We start from the raw sequence: 20,530 nt of genomic DNA on the forward strand, positions 1-20,530 counted from the left end.
TTGCCGCCAGATAAACTCTTTGATCTTCGGAACTCAGCATCCTGTTGTTAGAATGCCTTGATTTGAACTTCATAGACCTTTTAAGTTCGAAATAGCAATTTAGTTGTTTTAAAACATCAACTTAAAGCAGAATTTTGAACTGCAGAGGCTCTGTTTTACTCAACTAATGACAGATTGAGAAGCTGATTCTGGTATTTAACTATGCCAAGGCTTGAGCTGGAATCACAAAAATAAAAAAGCGCCTGCTTGTGAGCAACTTTTTTTCTGGTTTCTTGTATTAAAGGAGTGAAATAAACTTCAAATTATTTTTACTGTTCAATGAAGTACAATTAATAAACACATTTATACACTTACTGTTCAGTTTATTTAGAAAAAATATAAATGGTAACATACTGTACTACAACAAAGATGAACATCTAATGTGTAGAGGATGTTAACAATTGAGTGTTAAATGAGTGCATCTTGGTTAAAGCGTGGTTCCTACTAGCGACGCAACACAAGGACGTAACGCAACGCAAGTGAATTGACCAATCACAAGCGATGGCTTATTCGCTTGTGATTGCTAACTGTCTATAACTTCGCTTGTCATTGGTTAAAACGCTTGCGTTACGTTCAAGTGGGAACCAAGCTTAACTATATTCCATCTAATACATTGTAGATATTTACATGCACTATTATTTACATAATACATTTCTTATTTTGTGTAAAAGCAGTTAGAAATGTTTGTATTAAGAGGTCTATAAAGCTCTGTCTACACTATCAAACTTTATGTGACAACAAAATGTGATATTCCCAAATATGGTAGTGATATGACATCATCATGTCCATATATGGGCACATCACATTTTTTTGTCACATAAAGTCTGATAGTGTAGACAGAGCATAAGACAATTATTTTTATTGTTTAGATAAACATTTTTAGCACACATTTCATTAAAGATTACTGAACAAGTTGAATGACGTTCAAATCATATTGTAGGTCACGGCGGGGGTCAAACTATTAAAGCCCTAAGTTACAGTACAGAATGTTCTTTACTATATATTATACTGTAATGGCAATTTCCTGATTATATGTTATTTTCTCTTTTACCATAAATTACATATATACAAAGCCATGACATTCCATGTAAATAAAATTTGTTGATATCAAATTTGCAGTACACCATGTATGTAGTTCTGAAAAGAACTGTTTAGTTTCTCACGGTTTCGATCAATAACTTTGATCGTCCTCAGGAATGAGAATTCAGAAAGTTCAGGAAACTCAGACTATAAGTGAAATTAGGTGGGACCAATGTGAAAGCTAAAAACAATTGACAGTGGAAGGGATTGGAACTAGCTATAAAAGAGAATTGTTTCTCATAGACAGAGTTATATATATGTGGTATGCCGCAAACTTTATATCAACATATCGCCATGCAAACCTTCAAACAATATAAATTTCTCAATATATAATATATCAATTATAGTTTCTTGAAACATAAAGCAAATATATTACTCTATACTTAGAACTAAACTGTTTTAATATTGCAATATAGTCTTAAATTAGAAATATATTTCATTATTTTAATATTCTAAAGTAAATGTAATGTAATGTCATTGTTTTAAAACAGGTACTGAATATTGTTATTATTAATGTACTTTTGTTTGTTTGGATATAAAGATATTATAATAATAATAATAAATTAACCCTTTAATAATAATTATATGACAATGACAAATTTATATGTAACAGAAACAGATACAAAGTATATCATCAGCTGGGCTTATAAAATACATCAAATGTTATGTATGATCAAAGTCAAATTATCAACCCATAAAAGAACACTTTACAATGGTTTCATAAGTTTCAAAATACAAGATTTGAGTATTGTAGTTTCTTGAGTTTGTGCTGAGGCAATGTCTCTTGCAATGCTTTCATCCCATTGAAAGTGTAGCATAGCTGCTGGGGCCTGGAAGAGAAAATGTTGATATAAATAATGCTTCTGTTGACCAACTATCCCTACCATAAGTAAATAATAATAATAGTAATCTTATATAATGCCTACTACAATGTTTCTAAGCGCTTTACACCCAAAAAATATCCATAAAATATCTTAAGATAACCAAAAAAGAAGAAAAGTAGAGGAACCATTTACACTGCTCTATTCTCCATCACTTTGAAGTTCCCATATGAGAGCTCGCCAGAACAGTATTTACAGGATTAATAATAGTGTAATTAAACTGATTATAATCAATTTACCAAAGGACTAGGTATATTTTGTGCTTATCATGGCCTCTAATTGGTAGAATGTCTATCTATCTTTATGCTTCATCTTCATTAGACAAGACCTTGTGTAGTTTAGTATATTTTTCAAATCTTGTATCATTTTAGTCCATATTTAGTTTTTATTGGAAGAATAAATAAGTTAGTTGATTAGTTATTTAAATTAGTGTCTGGGCCATAGCTAAGCCAGTGAGGCAGTGAGGTGGTCACCTCGTCTGAAATATTCACCACACATCCACTGGTGGTACAGGTCGTATAATTTATATTAATCATTATATTTGAAACATCTTTGTCTTAAGCTCTGTCTACACTATCAAACTAGTTTGACAAAAAAGGTGTGATGTGCACAAATATGGTAGTGATATTCCTAAATATGATAGTGATATGACATTATCATGTCCATATATGGGCACATAACATTTTGTTGTCAAGTTTGATAGTGTAGACAGAAGACCAAACTTAACACTTACAAGTTGTAACTCAGCAAGCATTGAAGTTTCTTCAGTGAGTTTTTGCCTCGTTTGTGTGACTAGATAAAATGGCTGCCAATCGTTTACAAGACATTCTCTTACAAATTCTGTCAACGATGATAATTTATCTCTGGCATAGAAAGTACCTGAAACATGATGTAACAAATTCATATATTTGTTGTGATATCTGCTCTTATTTGGTTTATTTACATTTTAGTACACAATAGTAACAGCAAGAATAACTAAATATCAATATTGTTCATATTATTGTACAGTATGATAGCTCCTTAGAAATCGTGAATATTTCTGTAGGGCACATGTTCGAATTACCAAAATAGTAAATGAGTAGGTTTGCCACAAGGCGTGACATGTGACGATCTGTGTCGAGGCATAGCCTAGCAACGTATTAGTTTGGAGATAGTAGGAAACTCGGCTGTCAATGTAATAAACTTATATATTCATTAAAATATAATTATCAAATTAATAATTTATATCTTGGCTATAGTGCCAAGAGCAGTTTATAAGATTAAATATTTCCATCTTTTGATATAAAGATTAAGCTAATTATAAATCATTGCTTCACTGCATAGGTCTAATGTTAATCATTGTGTTATAGCTGGATTATAACGTTTATTTCATTCAGTCTGATGAGAACCTAGGGATTGGTAGACAAAGAACGAATGTTTATGAACCTAGGGATTGATATACAAAGAACGAATGTTTATGAACCTAGGGATTGATATACAAAGAATGAATGTTTATGAACCTAGGGATTGATATACAAAGAACGAATGTTTATGAACCTAGGGATTGATATACAAAGAACGAATGTTTATGAACCTAGGGATTGATATACAAAGAACGAATGTTTATGAACATAGGGATTGATATACAAAGAACGAATGTTTATGAACCTAGGGATTGATATACAAAGAATGAATGTTTATGAACCTAGGGATAGATATACAAAGAATGAATGTTTATGAACCTAGGGATTGACATACAAAGAACGAATGTTTATGAACCTAGGGATTGATATACAAAGAATGAATGTTTATGAACCTAGGGATTGATATACAAAGAATGAATGTTTATGAACCTAGGGATTGACATACAAAGAACGAATGTTTATGAACCTAGGGATTGATATACAAAGAATGAATGTTTATGAGTTGAATGAAGAGAATATTCTCATGAAACCGAGTCGAATAGGACAGCCAAATATTCTCCCCATTGAATAAATACAAAACATTAAATGTTTTACACACCACAAACTATTATAAAGTAAACTTTTATTCAATTCAAGATGTATTGTCCCTTTGACTAATTCCCAAAAAATTATTTTAAAAATATTTTAAAAAAAAGTGGGTCATTTTGAAGTATCATAATAGTTATTGACTTTCACCAAAAATTTGTCTTAAAAAAAATCATTTAATTGAAATACAGACTTTTTTTGTTCAAAAAATAACTTTGACTTCCAGTCAAAGTTTTCGATCAAAACATATCTCATAATGCAACACGCTTGTTTGGCTACTCTGTATGCACAATCATAAAACTTCCTCGCAATCTGTGTGAAAACACCTTCTCAACCATGACGGGTTGTAAACACCTAATTAGCATCATGCATAATGCATACTCGTGGTTTGAAATCTTTGTTTAATTTTGTTCGCGCCGATTAATAAATTAAATTACCTGTTAATTACGTAAACTGGTTGTTTTTGGCTCAAATTTTCGACTTAAAGTGAATAACTTTAATATTACTTTGATATGGCCAATTTAAATTTAGAATATTTTGACCTTCATTTTTTTGTGTTTCAAGGGACAATACATCTTTAATGCTTTTCCTAATATATTTCGTCATCTTGAATACAACTACCTAAAGGCGTGGCACGAAATACTGTAAATGTTATTTTAAACTAATGTACATGTGTCTTTAATATAATAAACAATAATAAACCTTTTTCATCTTGAATCAAATTTTGAAGGCTAGGCTTTGTAAAATGAGATGCAGGTTTTGGCCGTGGAATGGAGCAGTTATAGATGGCACACATTGCGCCTTATCAGCCTACTGCAGTCAAACAACATTTTTAAAATGGTTACAGAAAGCGTGTCTGTCGTCACCGTCCCTATTTTGCAGTTCAAAGGTTAGAAATATATTCCTATGTTTTATTACCTTGTAAAATAATTCCATCTGGAAATCTGATTCGGATGAGGACGTACCGGTATCGTCTTAGTTGTTTCTTTAAGTCGGCTTCACGCATAGCTTTAGTTCTTAACATTGAGTTCATTTCCACTTCTTCAGCTCTATAAACACAAACATTGAAGTCTTCATACTAATAACTATTATATAACACCTAACTACGTTCCTGTCATTTGATTGGATGATTATGGGTCACATGGCGTGCAATACTGAACATTATTTTAAAAAGTGCAATACCATTTCTAACGAATCTACTCAATAGACAGTGATATGAACAATAAACATTAATTATTGTATGTTTTGTCTATTTTATAGTAATGTATTTATTTATCAATGCGTATTTTAAATGTTTTCTAACCATGCATCTGATTTTAAAATTGTTTGGAAAATTGGCCTCTGGGCCCTGATGACAATTTATATTAATAAACATATTTGAAATAAAAAAACATTTTTTTGTATGCTAAACATTTTTTTAAATTATATTCTCAATCTTTTAGTGTGAATTTGGATTTTAGGTAGTAAAGATTATATTAAATTTGTTGAAAGCCAAATTTTCTGTACAGTTTTTTGGGACATGCATATTAAGCTAGTAGCCCATTAACTGCCCATTCTAAAGAATAGACAATTTTCTGTCAAAGCCACAGATTGACCACATTTTGAACTGGTCATTAATTTTTTTTTATTCATAAAAAAGAAATCAATAAAATAATCTGTTTATAATCCACTGTCTTTACTTTTGTAGTGTCCTGGTAGATTAAAAACGATCTTAATCAACCCCACCCAGCCACACCCTGTTGAAATTGTCTACATCTTTTACATGCATTGCGTTTTACCTTAATTGTTGTTCTCGTTCAACTTCTTGTGAAGTTACATTATAGAAATCGGATGGCAAGTTGAAACGTAAAACACTATTATTTGGATGAAAAACCTTTATGTCACGATCTAAGGTCGGTTTTAATGGTTGTGTGTTGGCAAGAACATCAAAGTATGCTTTTAGTTGGTCTCGGTGTTGTTTTTTATCTTCATTGAGTACAAGGTAATATTCTTCTTGTTCTGAAAAAAAAAATTTTTTTTTAATGTATAAATATAATTCATTTTTAGAGGTATTTCATTACTTATGTTTGCATCTCAAAATTGTTGAGTTGTTACTGAAAGGAAGACAAGATGACGTCAATAAAAATGTACTCTTCATTTGATATATGGATAATGAACAATCAGTAAATAGACAAAATAAATAATACTAAATAAACAGTATTAATAACTTTGTGTATTTCTTTATACTGGTGGCCAGAGGGCCCAGTTATGATCAGTGGATGTGATGTACCAATACACCTGGGAAACCCCCTACTTGTATTGAAAGGTTCTGTGTGCACATGAGCTAGATGTGTACACTGGACCTACAGTTTATAGTCCTTATCCGAGAAGACTTGTTCTTCCACCAGAACCATGGAGCGAGTAAGCTTTGAACCCTTGCCGATGTTATTATGGCTATGTAATTACTGTTCCACTGTCTTAACCGCTTGGCCACTCACTCGCTCAAAAAATGCAATGTTAATATTTTTTATTAAACAATATTATTTATAAACAAAATATAAATTTTAAATTTTACCATCTTGTTTTATCAATGATCTTTCGAATCCTATGGCTTGTAGAAATTCCTCAGCGCCCTCTATTGATCCTACTCGTTCCTGGAAGGCTTTGTTACCAAGACGTATTTTACTATACTTCTCCTCATTAGGATGAGCACACACATTATTAATATATCTAAGAATACCAACAATAAAAATTTATAGAATATGGGTATTAATAATTATTATATTTTATAAAACACCTCAGTAGATTCTTGTCATTTGATTGGAAGACTGTGGAGTACGTGATATTAAATAAATGTTCTATTGCACTCTTAATTATGTCAAGAGTGCAATGTTGTTTTATGCTAGTACTGCAATTTTGCCACACATGCGACAGAGGATATCATGTTTGATCAACCTGTATATGCGCGGTCTATATGTATACAAAATTGGAGCACAATCTGTTAAAAGTAGGTGTGTTATAAAACAAATTATGAATGTTTTATATTCGTGTCCAATGGAACAAATAATGTCATTTGGTGAATGATGAAAATTTGTTCTATTTTGATTTACACTCATAAACATCCATTATTTGTGTAATATTTATAAGATGCATGGAAAGAGGCTAAAGCTGTGTTTGGTGTTGGTTTCTTGAAAGAATATTTTGCATGATAATGCATATAACCTTATTACGATTGAAGTCTTACTTTTCTATTGTGTTTACACAAACTTGTACTTTCTCTTTGTCTTTGTTTATTGTCTTCACCATAAAAGCAGATGCCTTGATAGGATCTACAGCCAAATGCTAAGAATACATAAAAAAATATTAAATTTCTTGTATATAACAAACAAAAGTTACAAGCTTGCTAAAAAGTCATCAAAATGAGATTCAAACCCAGCATGCAGACATCTTACCATTAGAACACTGGGGTTTTCATGGTATGATTCAAATTTTATTAGGTACAGTACTGACTTTTTACCACCCTTGGGATGGTAGGTACAACAACAGTCGTTCTTCTGTGTATGCACAGAGATCAAATTGATATGCCCTCATCTTATAGTATTCACAAGGCAGGATCTCCAAACTGACACTTTTTTATATACATACATTAACAGGTATAGAGAAATCTTTAATTAATTAATTTACAGTAAAGATTTAAGGAAATCTGTGAAAATAAAAAAAAAATACAATTGATAACTTACCATCAGAATACATTCACGTATGTGTTCATCTAACTGACTTTTTGTTACCCGTTCAGTGCTAAGTGCACAGGTAAAGAACACGCCACTGACAGAGACAGGAGAATCACTATCACAGAAGCCCTCAGGATCCTACAATGCAAAATATTAATAAAGAAACTATTATTTATATTCAAAAAAATATATTTACCATAATTATTAGATAACAGTAATTATATGATGATTATTATTATTATCCAAATCTCTGGGCAATTAGGTGGCACCTATTAGCTAAATACATTAAATAGATGTACGTCAAGATTTGATGTTGGAGATGATTGAAGTAGTTTAATCAAAATGTCTGTTTTGTTCCCATACACAGTTTGTTTAAATATGTGTACAATTTCGTATTCAGGTATATAAGGTATCACTGCAATTTAAACATTGATTTTTTAGTTACTAACATTTGAAGTCTGACTCTTTGTTGCTTTGGCAATTTCAGGCATGTTCACTATTCTTTCAGCTTGCTCTTTCTCTATTTGCCGTTGAGCTAAAATAAAAGAAGTGACTGTTTAAAATTCATCACAGTATGTATTATTTATGTTATGTTTTAATGCTCTGGTGCACTGTGAAAGCAGTTCTTTTCAAATAGAGCACTGCTAGTAGCAAATAATAATAATAATTTAAAAAATATAGTCTTGACTTATGGTGGGAACAATAGCACTTGTTTTCTGTAGATTGTTAGTGCCCAGTAAAGTAGGCCTATAATTTGGTCATTGGAAAAGGTGGTTTGAATGTCATGTTTTACCCTCTCTTTGGATAGCTTTCTTTTGCCGTGAATCTGTCTTTGGTTGCTCGAATCTAGCCATTGCAGCCATGCCAGCCATCTGAGCTCCTTCACTAGACACTTGCCTGGGTGCACTTTGAGGTCTGCTACTGCTAGAGCTGGCAGCTGCAGGACTGTGAAAAAAAAGGGTAAAACAGTTATTTTTCATATTATATATAGGCCTAGGACTAATTTTAAAAAGTTTGCTTTTCTAGTATTAGTACATATGTTATGCGCGATTTGAACGATTTGCGCAATTTGAAATTGCGCAAAAAAAATCCTTGCGCAATTTGAATTGAAACATGTGTTTCAAATTGCGCAAGCAACGTATTAAATTGCGCAAGTAATCTGCAAATTGCGCAAGGTTTTTCGACAGATTGTGAAATCATGCACACCCATATTTTTATAGTAATTTCTAAGAATGATTCAAAATTAAACATAAATATCGCATTTCCTTATTTTAGTAGTGCAAATATTGTTATAAGTTAGCATACCGTCGAAGAACCGACGAAGGAAAACGAAGCGGTGGTGTTCCACCAGGCGGGCGCGGCGCGGGCGGCCGGCTATACTACTCTAGCCTAGCTAGGGTCTGGACTACTGATACTGACTAGGTTACATGGCCTAGCTTAAACTAATATTAAAAACTTAAAAAGTGAGTATTAAACATTATCTTCATTGAAATGGTCTTATTTATATAATAAAATACTAAATTTTAAACTCCTCTGCCTAGGCCTAGCCTAGCCATGTATGGGAAAATTTACAGTTCGTTTTCAAATTGCGCAAAGGTGTCATATTGCGCAAGAACTATCTTGCGCAATTTACAAATTGTGCAGCGCAATTTAAAATTGCGCAAAGATTTTCTTGCGCAATTTGAAATTGCGCAAGTTGATTGCGCAATTTCAAATTGCGCAAAAAAATCCTTGCGCAATTTTAAATTGCGCAAGAATTCTTTGCGCAATTTCAAATTGCGCAAGGATTTTTTTGCGCAATTTCAAATTGCGCAAATCGTTCAAATCGCGCATAACACATACAGTACGTAGATAGTTAGTGGGCTATCATCAATTAATAAACACATTTTTAGTCTTGATCAAGATTAAAAATGTATTTATTAATTAAATTGATAGCCTACTTTTTTGTGTGTGCATTGGATTGCATTGTTAGCCTATATACATAAATAACCTGCCATACAATTCATTTTAGCTAGTGCTCTATTCCGTCTGGCTAGCCTTCTTTGGCCTACTACACTAGCCAGCCTAGCTAATTAGGTACCCTACTAGGTAGGCTAGCCTCACTCAGTCAGAGTATCTAGGGAAGGGTAGGCATAACCTAACGCAGGAATGACAATTGTACAAAGATACCTACGATGTAGGCCTCTCATCTGTAAGCTTATGACCATCACCAGCTTTTTTAAACTTGTGGTCAAGCTTTTTTTGTTCAAAAAACTGCCCGATTTTCTTCATTTTGCCTTTTAAAACAGAAATAAAGGGGGCCAAAAACCTTGATGAATGCAGAGTGTGAAATAAAATATAAATAATGAGCAGCGCCCTCATTTTACAATTATCTCCATAAACTTTATTTGAACAACGCTTTTCAGCTGCAGCTGACACACATTCTATTATATGACGTTAACCAAATTCCTTCACTTGCACTGCACTGCACTGCTGATGAAGGGCTAGTGTTGCCCGAAAGCTCTGCTAAATTTTCTGGCTGTTTTACTTCTCGTTTTGATTTAGCTTTATAAATTAATATATAAATCCAAAGGCAAATTACTGAAAAAATGACAATGCTGTGGGTATCAGTGGCTGGATCTCAATGGAGATGCAAAATAAAAGCGAAAAGCTAAATAAAAACGAGAAGTAAAACAGCCAGAAAAGTTAGCAGAGCTTTCGGGCAACACTAGCCCTTTATCAGTGCAAATGATATATATTATAGAGCTCTATGCATTTACTAAAAACAATTGCAAAATAAATTACACCAAAACAATAAATTAAACCCAATAAAACGATTAGTAAGTACAGTAAGTTAATAATTAAAGAGCCAACCTGGAGAATTCATATATTGCATGAAACTTTTGGAAAACTGTATTAGTATTATATTAAATTGTATCATAGATAAAAGTTTAAGTTTGGAGGTTAAACAGACGAAAAATCAGTTATAACAAATTCGAAATTATCTCAAGTCAGCGTGTATTGATAGATTTTTAACTATTGTTAGTTGGTTATCAATTATGTGACCTTATGATTCCAAAAAGCCTAAGCCATAGTACTTGCTGTAAATTTTCGGATAGAATTATCGGACATTGGCCAATAAAATTTAGTAATTTACGGTTAATTTATCATAAATATGTTTGCCTTGACAGGTTTTAAAAGGATTCCTTAACACAAAGGTTTCCACACTTGAATGCTGCGATCTTTGTTTGCAACAATATGTTACGCTTGAAGAAATACGGTTAAGAGATATAAATGTATTACAATCATCCGTATGCCTCCATTCTACTAGTTTCAGTTCAGGACAATGACTATTAACCTTGCTGAACCTTGCAGTTTTTCAAAGCCTATGCTTACTTCGTTTTGGTAGTACCGGATTCTGGAATTTAACGTAGGCCTTAATAATTAATAGCAAAAACAACATAGGCCAACAATGTGCTTATCGTTGAAGGTTTTAACTAACTGTATGTTCTTGTGTGTTGGAGATCTCTGGGCAATTATATGGAAGAGGATATCAAACGTCTTTGACTACTTTTCTTGTTTGGTGAGTATACATACCATTCATACTAGATCACATGACTAAAGACATTAAAAGTGTCGGGACATAACGGTATGTAGGAGGAACCGTCAATGAATTTTCCATATTCTTTAGTGACAACTGCATTCGTTGCCTTTGAATAGGAGAATTTAAGAGGAGGCGCAATTTTATAAATCCGGAAAACATTAATAATGTTGGTAGGCCGCTAAGTTTTATTTTTGTCGGATTTTAATTTCAGAAAGACAGTGCATCTTAAATAGCATCTGATGTGTTTTCTTTACAGGTCCCAGATATCGAATAGCAATAGTAGAATGTCCAATCGGTGCAGTAAGACTATCTATTCACCTCGAACTGAGAAGAGGCATGAAGACATTAGGATCGGATGTTACAGCACTGGAATGATGGTGGAATACCACGCGAGAGCCCGTGCTAAAATGTTTGCCGTGTTTGATATATAATGCCTTATTATAAAATTTAGAACTATTTATTTAATGTATTCAGTATTGGGCATTCTGAATAGCTTGACTCAATGAATGTGTATAGGCCTACGTTGCATTGGCTATGGTTGACATTTAAGCATCGTCATCATCTCTCATGAAGGATTACAATCAGTCAGTGGCGGACTCAAAACATTAAAGAAGGGCGCATCATACCAACTGACGAAAATATAACACTTACTATATTAATCAAAAGGCAAATCACAGACAAAACGACACTTCTTTAGTTTCAGTTACTTGATCTTGAAGATACAAATAAAATGAAGCAAACAGCTAAATAAAATGTTGCACTCTCTTTCGGGTAACGCTACCCGTCTATCATTGTCAAGTAGAATTAACTTTTGCCTTTAAAGTAGTTGATGAAATTGAATTGTTAATGAAAAGATTCCCCATCCGCCCTATCTCTCCATATTAGCCCACCCTAGGAAAAAATCAGCCGTCTTCCTAAGTAAAGTATGTAGGTCATAATGTATAATATGTTTTAGGAGTTTTGTCAAAAATTATAAATGACTTAATTAATATTTATATAAAAAATTTAAGCCTAATATTGTGATACAGAATAAAATGTGATTCATAAATACATTTTCTTAACGTATTATCTCTCTGAAGATAATTCAAGTATATTATTGGCATGTTTCTCCTCCATGTGAAAGGTGACTAGGACCTATCGACTCAAATTGATGGTTATTCTGTACTAAATAATGATTTCTCATCCTTATTTTTCATATTATTAATGTATACAAAAAACATTTACAGGCACAGAACGTATTCTATAAACATCAGTTATCGATGGGTGGATTAAAAACGTTTCTGTTTTAATTTTATTATAAGTCGAGCACACACAGTGTGCTACATCTACATTCTGCACCGCCAGTGTAGAACATTTAGCATCACAGCAGTTAGTTACCCAAATCCACTGTCATGACCGACAGTAGCTGGTACTAATTTACCGAACAATCAAATAGTAACATGTAATTAGCGAAAACAAATACTATATATAAATAATTCACGATTATTCGAAACTATATTTTATGTATAAGACATTTATTTATCATAATCCATATACATACTTTAATAATCCAATATAACATTTAATCTATATAATTAACTTAATCTTACACAATTGAATATATTGTATATCCATTAAATAACGACGAACGATCTATCTGTTCAATTGTGATGTTTGTACGAGATACAGACTTCATACACCTATACTTAATTAATCGTTACCACTGTTGTCCTGTAGTGTAATGGCTTAATTACACTTGTAATTAAAACTAACAATGTTTTTAAATAATAATATATTTTAATAATTAGTATTTAGTCCAATTGCGCTTATTCCTTTTAACATGGTTTTTTTTTTTAATTTATCATTTATTCCTGAACCTGAAACTTAGACCTTATTTGCATCAACTTCATAATCTATACAAAGCCTGACCTCATGAAATATTTTTGCAGTACATCAACTATGAAGTCTTAATAGAACTAGGCGCGGCCTACGTACGTGGTGTACCGCAAACTACATTGATTTTCACTATTCACACAATAGTCCCAATATTAAAAAAATCAACACATCCCATGTGTTTTTACATTATTTGGTTCATTTCATGAAGTCATGAAAACAATCATTTTGTGCAAATTTCTTTAAAAACAAATGCCTAATTAAAAAGTTAAATTGTTTGAGCTGCTGAGAGGTTGATGTTGGTTACAATGATATATCAAATATTCGTAAGTGCGTGACAAGCTTGTTCTACATGGAGGAGTTATTAGAATACTATAACAGACTTCTTTGTAGTTATTTATAAAGGGTACCCCCAAATTTGATATTTCTATTGTTATAATATCACTTTCATGCTTGCTCTATTGTTATAAAATCAATCGTGACAACCACATTGTGAATAAAATGTGACGTTTTCTGACAATTAACAATAATGCTTAGTTAGACCACGAAGGAATTATATAAATAATTCATTCATGTGTTTCCCTGCTGCCTGTAATGCTCTGTCTACACTATCAAACTAGTTTGAATAAAGTGTTACATGTCCTAATATGGTAGGGATATTCCCAAATATGGTAATGATATGACATTATCATGTCCATATATGAACACATAACATTTTTGTTGTCACAGTTTGATAGTGTAGACAGAGCTTAACTGGTGAGTTATGTACTTGTTTTTGGTTGAAATAAAATTAATTAAAATACAACATATAATGTGAATAAATACATTTACAAAGGTTAATATTTAAATATATCTTATTTTGGGAGACTATTCAAATTTTACACAATGTAGTGAAGATTCACTGTACCATCACAATTAGGGCATTTTAACAAACAATTAGTTTCGCTTCAGCTAGACCAAATTAAATTTCCATTGATTTCTTTTTTCTTTTTATTATATCTATACAAAAAAAAATCTTCGTCTTATAATTAAATATAAGTACTGCATTACCATATTTTTGTTATAAACTTTGCCTAAAGGTTACCCAATAGATGACAGAAAGTTGTGTTAGACATTTGGAGGCATAAGCCAGTTATACCATTGAGTAACTTTATAGTCATACAGAGCTTCCAAACCAACATACAGTACCCAGGTATGTATGCCTTTGAGGTGCAAGTTAGTCATATGAACTTAGGCTCCCCCAAATTCTTATATTTTGGTCTTTATAAAAGTTAATAGAAATCTTCAATTGGTCTTTTTCTTTGGAAACACACATTATATCACTATATATTGACATTTAAAAACACAAGTTAAATCTAAAATAATATTATTTCAACAACTGATATTAACAGTAGTGACACCATAACAGCTACATTTTAAATTTACAATATACAAATTAAAATCTATGATAAATATTATTACTACCGCACATTCTTCTTAGATTATTGTTTTGAACATAAATTCTTCAAATTAATGTATTTTAACTTATCTATTATTAATATTTATTAACAATCAATGAGTTGGCTGTGAGCACCATTAGGTGTTACATAACATGTACCACGGAGAAATAAGCCATAGCTCTGTATACACTAAGTGTGTTGTGCCTAAAAATAGTATAGTAATAATATGACATCATCATGTCCATATATTTTAGGCACATCACATTTTGTTGTCACATCAAGTTTGATAGTGTAGAGAGAGCTTTAAAAGAAATAAACATATTTCTCCATGCATCATACAAAGTTTTCCTAATAAACTGTTTTCAACCATAAATAAGTTCACCATTATCACAATACTTTAATTCTTGCAGTTCAACATTCTGATTTGTGCCTTATGTGTGCCTTTTGTAAATCTTTCTAGACCTCGAGTTATTTACTATATTACAAAATTGGTAGATTAGACTAATGTGGTCAATATCCTATAGATGTGAGGAATATTAACAACATTGTTTTGATGTATTATTATCTCAAAACTGGACTTTCTGAAAATGGAAACTTTCCCAAATTAGGGTAAGGTCTTCCACACTATTTAAAATTTATTCTGAAAACCATTCGAGAAAGTCTAAGTGCGTCCAGATTGAAGAATTTTAATCGTACATTATTTCTTTCTAAAAATCATTAAAATTAATTCCAGATTTGCAGAGTCTGAATGTAATATTCTACTTAAAATTCACAGACTTTGGTTTCCCAGCGCATTCTTCATAGGCGTGTAATGTATACCTGAACATATGCTGATAACCTTTCTAAAAGCTTAAACATTAACAATAATTTACTCCTCAGAAAGCCTACCAGTAAATTAATTAAAGTAATTTCTGGCCTGGCAATAAGTGCAATCATTTAACCAATCAATGTTTTACTGTACTGTATTCTTCATTTAGAATATTGATTGTTATACCAGCTAGCTAGCTACTAGCTACACACATCTAAACTGCACTTTATAGGTACATGTAGGGTGCTCAGTATAACAAGACATTAGACACGGTAAACCTTCAGGTGTTTAACCACATTGTTGAAAGAAAACTGAAACAAAAAAAAACAATATATCATTTAAGCTACAGTACTTCAAATTAGTTTTTCAATTATCATTGTGTTAGTTGGTGTACAAGTACCCACTGCTTCCTTGGAGGCAGAAGGTCTTGGGTTCAAGTCCCACCTAAGAATTGCAAATTTTCATCAAACTTTATGGCAAAAATTGACTAAGTAACCATTAGGAGGGAATGAAGCTCTGTCTATGTGATATATATATATATATATATATGGACACGATGATGTCATATCACTACCATATTTGTGTATATCACTACAACATTTGGGCACATCACCCTTTTTTGTCAAACTACAGTATTTTGATAGTGTAGAAAGGGCTTAACATTAACAACTCAACTTGCTTACAACTCCCTGACACAAGTTTCTCTATAGAAAATCTTATAAATATTATTTTTTATCATTACATATTATTTATTTAAATATTGTTATATAAAAATATTGTTATTGTTACATAAATGAAAATGACCCAAACAATACAATTTATTACATTTTATTACCAAAAATATATTTTTTATTTGTAAATACTTTTTATAATGCAATGAGTGCTAGAGGTGAAGTTGAAATTACAAGTATAATAAAAAAAAGGATGTTAAAATAGTAATTGGGAAAACAAACTCTACAGGTGGTGTTAATTCAAACAGTGCTTATAACAAATAAAACACAAATTTGCATATGAAAGGTGTAGTTATAATATTGAAAAGAAATCTGCATGATATTAACTGTTAATTTACCTGCAATATTCCTCCTCACTTGAAGGAAGGTAGATTTGGAAGCTGGATGTTAGGTGTAGGAATGTTGGGCAGATTAATACTTTTGACAGCAGCAGCTGCTCTGGCTGGGGCAGCAGATAGACCAGCCTACAGTAAGATTACAATAATATTATTAAATGGGCTTGCTAATACTATATCAATGAGCTTTGAAATTTACACAACTTTATAACCACTATTGCTCATAAGACAAAAAACAGGTAATACCTGTATAGCTTTTAAACAAAAATTCTTTCAAAATTGGCAAAACAGTGTTGATCACATGTCAATTTTACTTGAATTTAGGGCACCATTGATCCAGGATTTTGTTAACATGGGACAAAGCGCTAAAATATAATATTAATAGTCGGCCAAAAGTAGATAAAAAAGTAGTTACTTAATTTTAAGTAGGATCTGTACCCCATGGATCGTTTATTATTGGATTATTTGATTAATTATTATGCAAATTACAGTGCTCAATAGTGTAATTAAAGCACCCTCCACCAGCTTGTTACATGCCTGTATGTGCACAGGTAGGTGTAGCCTTACCTCTTGTTTTTCCAATTTACTTTGTTCATCAATCCTAGTCAATATCTCTGTCATGTTTGTTTCTAGTACCATGCCACCCATCACAAGCTCCGACAATATATAGTGCACCTATTTATAATATTGGATGTGTTAAAAGATGTATTGCCCTCCATCCAAAACATAATGAATAGGCCATTTTGTAGTGTCCATAAAGTTATTCACTTTTGCCAAAAATGAAAGTGATTTTGTTTAATATTCTTTCACAAGTATCTATCATTAATCTTTCTATTATCTGTTTTGATAAAACTGTATTTCACAGTATTTATAGTACTCATATAGTACTTTTCATTTTACAACCTGTTTAAAAGATCAAGGAACTTTTAGAGAAGTGGTTTAAAATTACAAGGAATATAAACAGGTCAATTTTAATGGATTCCTACAAAGTATTTCAATACAAAAAAAAGTAGTTCAAATCTACTGTTAAACAGCTTGATCTTTATATTAGTTAACAATGCCTTTTGTGTTGAAATGTGTCACCTGAACGCACCTTTTTATTTTGAAGGTCAGGTGTTAATTCAACTATTAAACAGGTAGTTATTACTCCTGTGTAAAGATATTTAGTACAGTATAGGAGTTTACAACTACTTTGTATAAATGGTAGAACTCCATGTTAAATGTTAATATATTTATATAGCTTCTTGTTCCATAAACAATGTCGTCTCAATGCGCTTGAGAGAGGGAAAAAATAAGTAAACCAAGAAAAAGCCTAACAACCTAAACAATAAAATGATCAATAAATGATATTGCACAAAAATGTTATGCATAAGTTACAAAAGAGTGTACTAGTTCACACACAGCAACTGTCACAAACTCATCATAGTACTATACACTGGGCCCTCTATGAGAACAGTCTTTGACTGAAGGGGCTATCCAGTACAAAGAATAAATAATTCATAATTCAGCGGTAGGTACCAGCATGGTTGGTTAAAACTGACCATTTATTATTTTTTAACGCACATACTAGCTTTTTCTGTTCAATTTCAAGTACAATAGTTCATTTTTTGTAATGAAATTACAGATTTACATCCAAAACAGTATCCAGTTTACCAATGAATTCACCCATTTATCAAATTCTATTGACGCTACTGCACCTTTTTTTGGCTCAGTCGTTTCACATCGAAAGAAAGCATGTAGGGATACTGTATTATATTATGCTATGAGGTATACAGTATTTCAAGATAGAGGGCAGCAGATTGTTAAATCTAATTTATACCCTTCATAATCAAAAATTGTTTTGCTTATGAAATTACAAATTCTACTAAACTAATAAGACTGACTAAAACCAAAGAAATTAATTTCATGCTGTATTGAAAACTTCAGACCTACCTTGTCAACATGGAATATTAGGTCTAATTCACAAACATTCTCAAAACATTTATCTAGTGTTTCAACAAAAACCTGAAACATAAATCAATAAACTGTAAAGCATTGAGATATTATAGTGAAAAATAATATCACTATAATATCTCAATGGTAAAAGCTAAGCTTTTCATTTAACAGGATGTTAGACAATAGGTCTTTTTTTATTTAAACTTTGACCCTTGATTTGTGTTATACTGTTAGAAATTCTCCATTGGACTCCAAGATGGAGTCGAAATGTTGTTCTTTTTTAAGCATTATTTTCCTATTATTTAAACTTCATTGGATTGCAAAATCTAGCTTACTTGCCAACACTAATACAGTTCAATAATGCGTTCAAAACTGGAATGGAAAGTTTAAATGTTGGTTCAGGATTACATAATAAGCGGAAACCTAACAAGTAGCCTACCTGTATAAGATCTAAAATTCCAAGCTCACTTTCTGAGGAATCAACACAGAAAACAAAGTATAATGTAGCATAATGTCTGTACACTATTTTGTAATCTGAGCCTCCAATTAATCTAAAAATAAAACAAAAAAATGAATATGAAGATGTTTTCCTTCAAAAAATAATTTACCTTACCTTGGAACAGTAGATAAAGACATGTTTAAATTACATTTAAGGATGTAATCAGAGCAATCGTAAGTAAGCCTTAAAGTAGCAGTTTGTAAGCTCTGGGTAGTGCTTGTGAAGACACTCTTTGTATTAAGTTATTTAAACCGTTCTACAGACAATGTGCTACCAGGAAGATGTAAAATAAACCTGGTGCTATTTCTGCATACACAAGGAATGATACATGCTAGCGAACTAGCATTGCGTAGACGCAATTAATACTTCAAAGCAGCCTTGCAAGTAAATGCACCTTGTATTAAGCATCGTGTAGAATAGATGCTCACTAAAATATATAATGTTCAGTCGATGTACAGTAACTTTACCTCAGATGAAAGGCCGTCTGAACATCTATTCTATTGTTAGCATATTTTTCATAATAAAACAGTATACTGTATATTCTAAAATACATATTTATTAAATGACAAAAAAAGCTAGAGCACACATTATTAATAATCATTTAATATTTTACTCACGATCCAGCCTCTAAGAAATTACAGACATTGTCATCTCGCTTTGAAACAAGGTGAAATGTCTCACGGATAAACTGTTGCTGCATATCTTCATTCTAAAAAATATTTAAACAAATACAGTTAGGCTATGCCTAGAAGTACTGTATTTTGTAGGCCTTGCTAGTCTAGTATTTATTAAAATGCTGGTACCCATCCATTTCATTAAACAATTACACTTAATACATAACATATTTATTCTCAGTTAGGCCTAGTATGCTGTAGTAAGTCTTTTTTAAAACGTAACATACAAGCAGGCCTAGGCTATGGTCTACTTTTTCCACTAGCCTGTCTACTACTGCCGGCTGACTGCTGTGCGGTCGCTGTGTGCGGTCGCTGATGTCTGGCCCGCCTCTCTGTCTGATAGGCCTAGGATTAATGATGATAAATACCCGCTTAGATCAATATAAATATCATTTTTTAAACAATGTACATAATAATACTTACAAAATACGTGTAAAATTTTGAAAGCCGTGGTTTCCCATGGTTATTAAATACTAATATTGCCTTTATCATATTTTTTGATAAAATTTCTGCTTTTTCTTGACCGAAATAACGCCCTCTTTAGAAAAATCGATTTATGATTAGATGATGCACGCCCTCTATTTTATTCGTAAAATCAAAGAATATATAATTATTATATTCTTTGGTAAAATTACACCCCTACATCTCGCTGACATGATACACCCAGCCTTCGGCTTATAACAACTCTCTGTACATACACACCCAAGATAAGAGATAGCGGGAAGAAGTTTGTTTGCAAGCTAAAAAAAGAACAAAAAAAGTGCCCATTAAACTTTAAAAGTTGTATAATAATGATGGTTTCAACTTCAAACACGTTTTAAAAAAAAAAGTGATACAAAATATATATTGATTGATTCAATTAGCCTAAGGTACGCCGACCAAATAAATTTATAATTGTATATCAAATAACAGTTTTTGCAGGTGGTATAACAATAAAATACATAAAATTATAAATA

General features: G+C 31.8%; 2 protein-coding genes across 2 annotated transcripts; both read right to left on the bottom strand.

Annotated features, from left to right (window-relative positions):
* Positions 1-1,639: 1,639 nt before the first annotated feature.
* Positions 1,640-10,021, bottom strand: LOC140039721 (UBX domain-containing protein 6-like). Its single transcript, XM_072085336.1, has 10 exons — positions 9,872-10,021; positions 8,492-8,643; positions 8,148-8,233; positions 7,708-7,836; positions 7,212-7,309; positions 6,543-6,697; positions 5,767-5,986; positions 4,907-5,037; positions 2,734-2,879; positions 1,640-1,949 (listed from the first exon to the last, which is right to left on the bottom strand). Exons 1-10 carry the CDS (start codon positions 9,967-9,969, stop codon positions 1,827-1,829), a joined length of 1,338 nt encoding a protein of 445 aa, XP_071941437.1. The 5' UTR covers positions 9,970-10,021; the 3' UTR covers positions 1,640-1,826.
* A 3,858-nt stretch (positions 10,022-13,879) lies between these two features.
* LOC140040569 (AP-3 complex subunit sigma-1-like) lies at positions 13,880-20,100 on the bottom strand. Its single transcript, XM_072086604.1, has 7 exons — positions 19,998-20,100; positions 19,518-19,609; positions 18,841-18,952; positions 18,399-18,470; positions 17,034-17,141; positions 16,470-16,595; positions 13,880-15,711 (listed from the first exon to the last, which is right to left on the bottom strand). Exons 1-6 carry the CDS (start codon positions 20,064-20,066, stop codon positions 16,485-16,487), a joined length of 564 nt encoding a protein of 187 aa, XP_071942705.1. The 5' UTR covers positions 20,067-20,100; the 3' UTR covers positions 13,880-15,711; positions 16,470-16,484.
* Positions 20,101-20,530: the final 430 nt, after the last annotated feature.

The sequence above is a fragment of the Antedon mediterranea genome, chromosome 2, assembly GCF_964355755.1.
Source record: "Antedon mediterranea chromosome 2, ecAntMedi1.1, whole genome shotgun sequence".
Lineage (NCBI taxonomy): Eukaryota > Metazoa > Echinodermata > Crinoidea > Comatulida > Antedonidae > Antedon > Antedon mediterranea.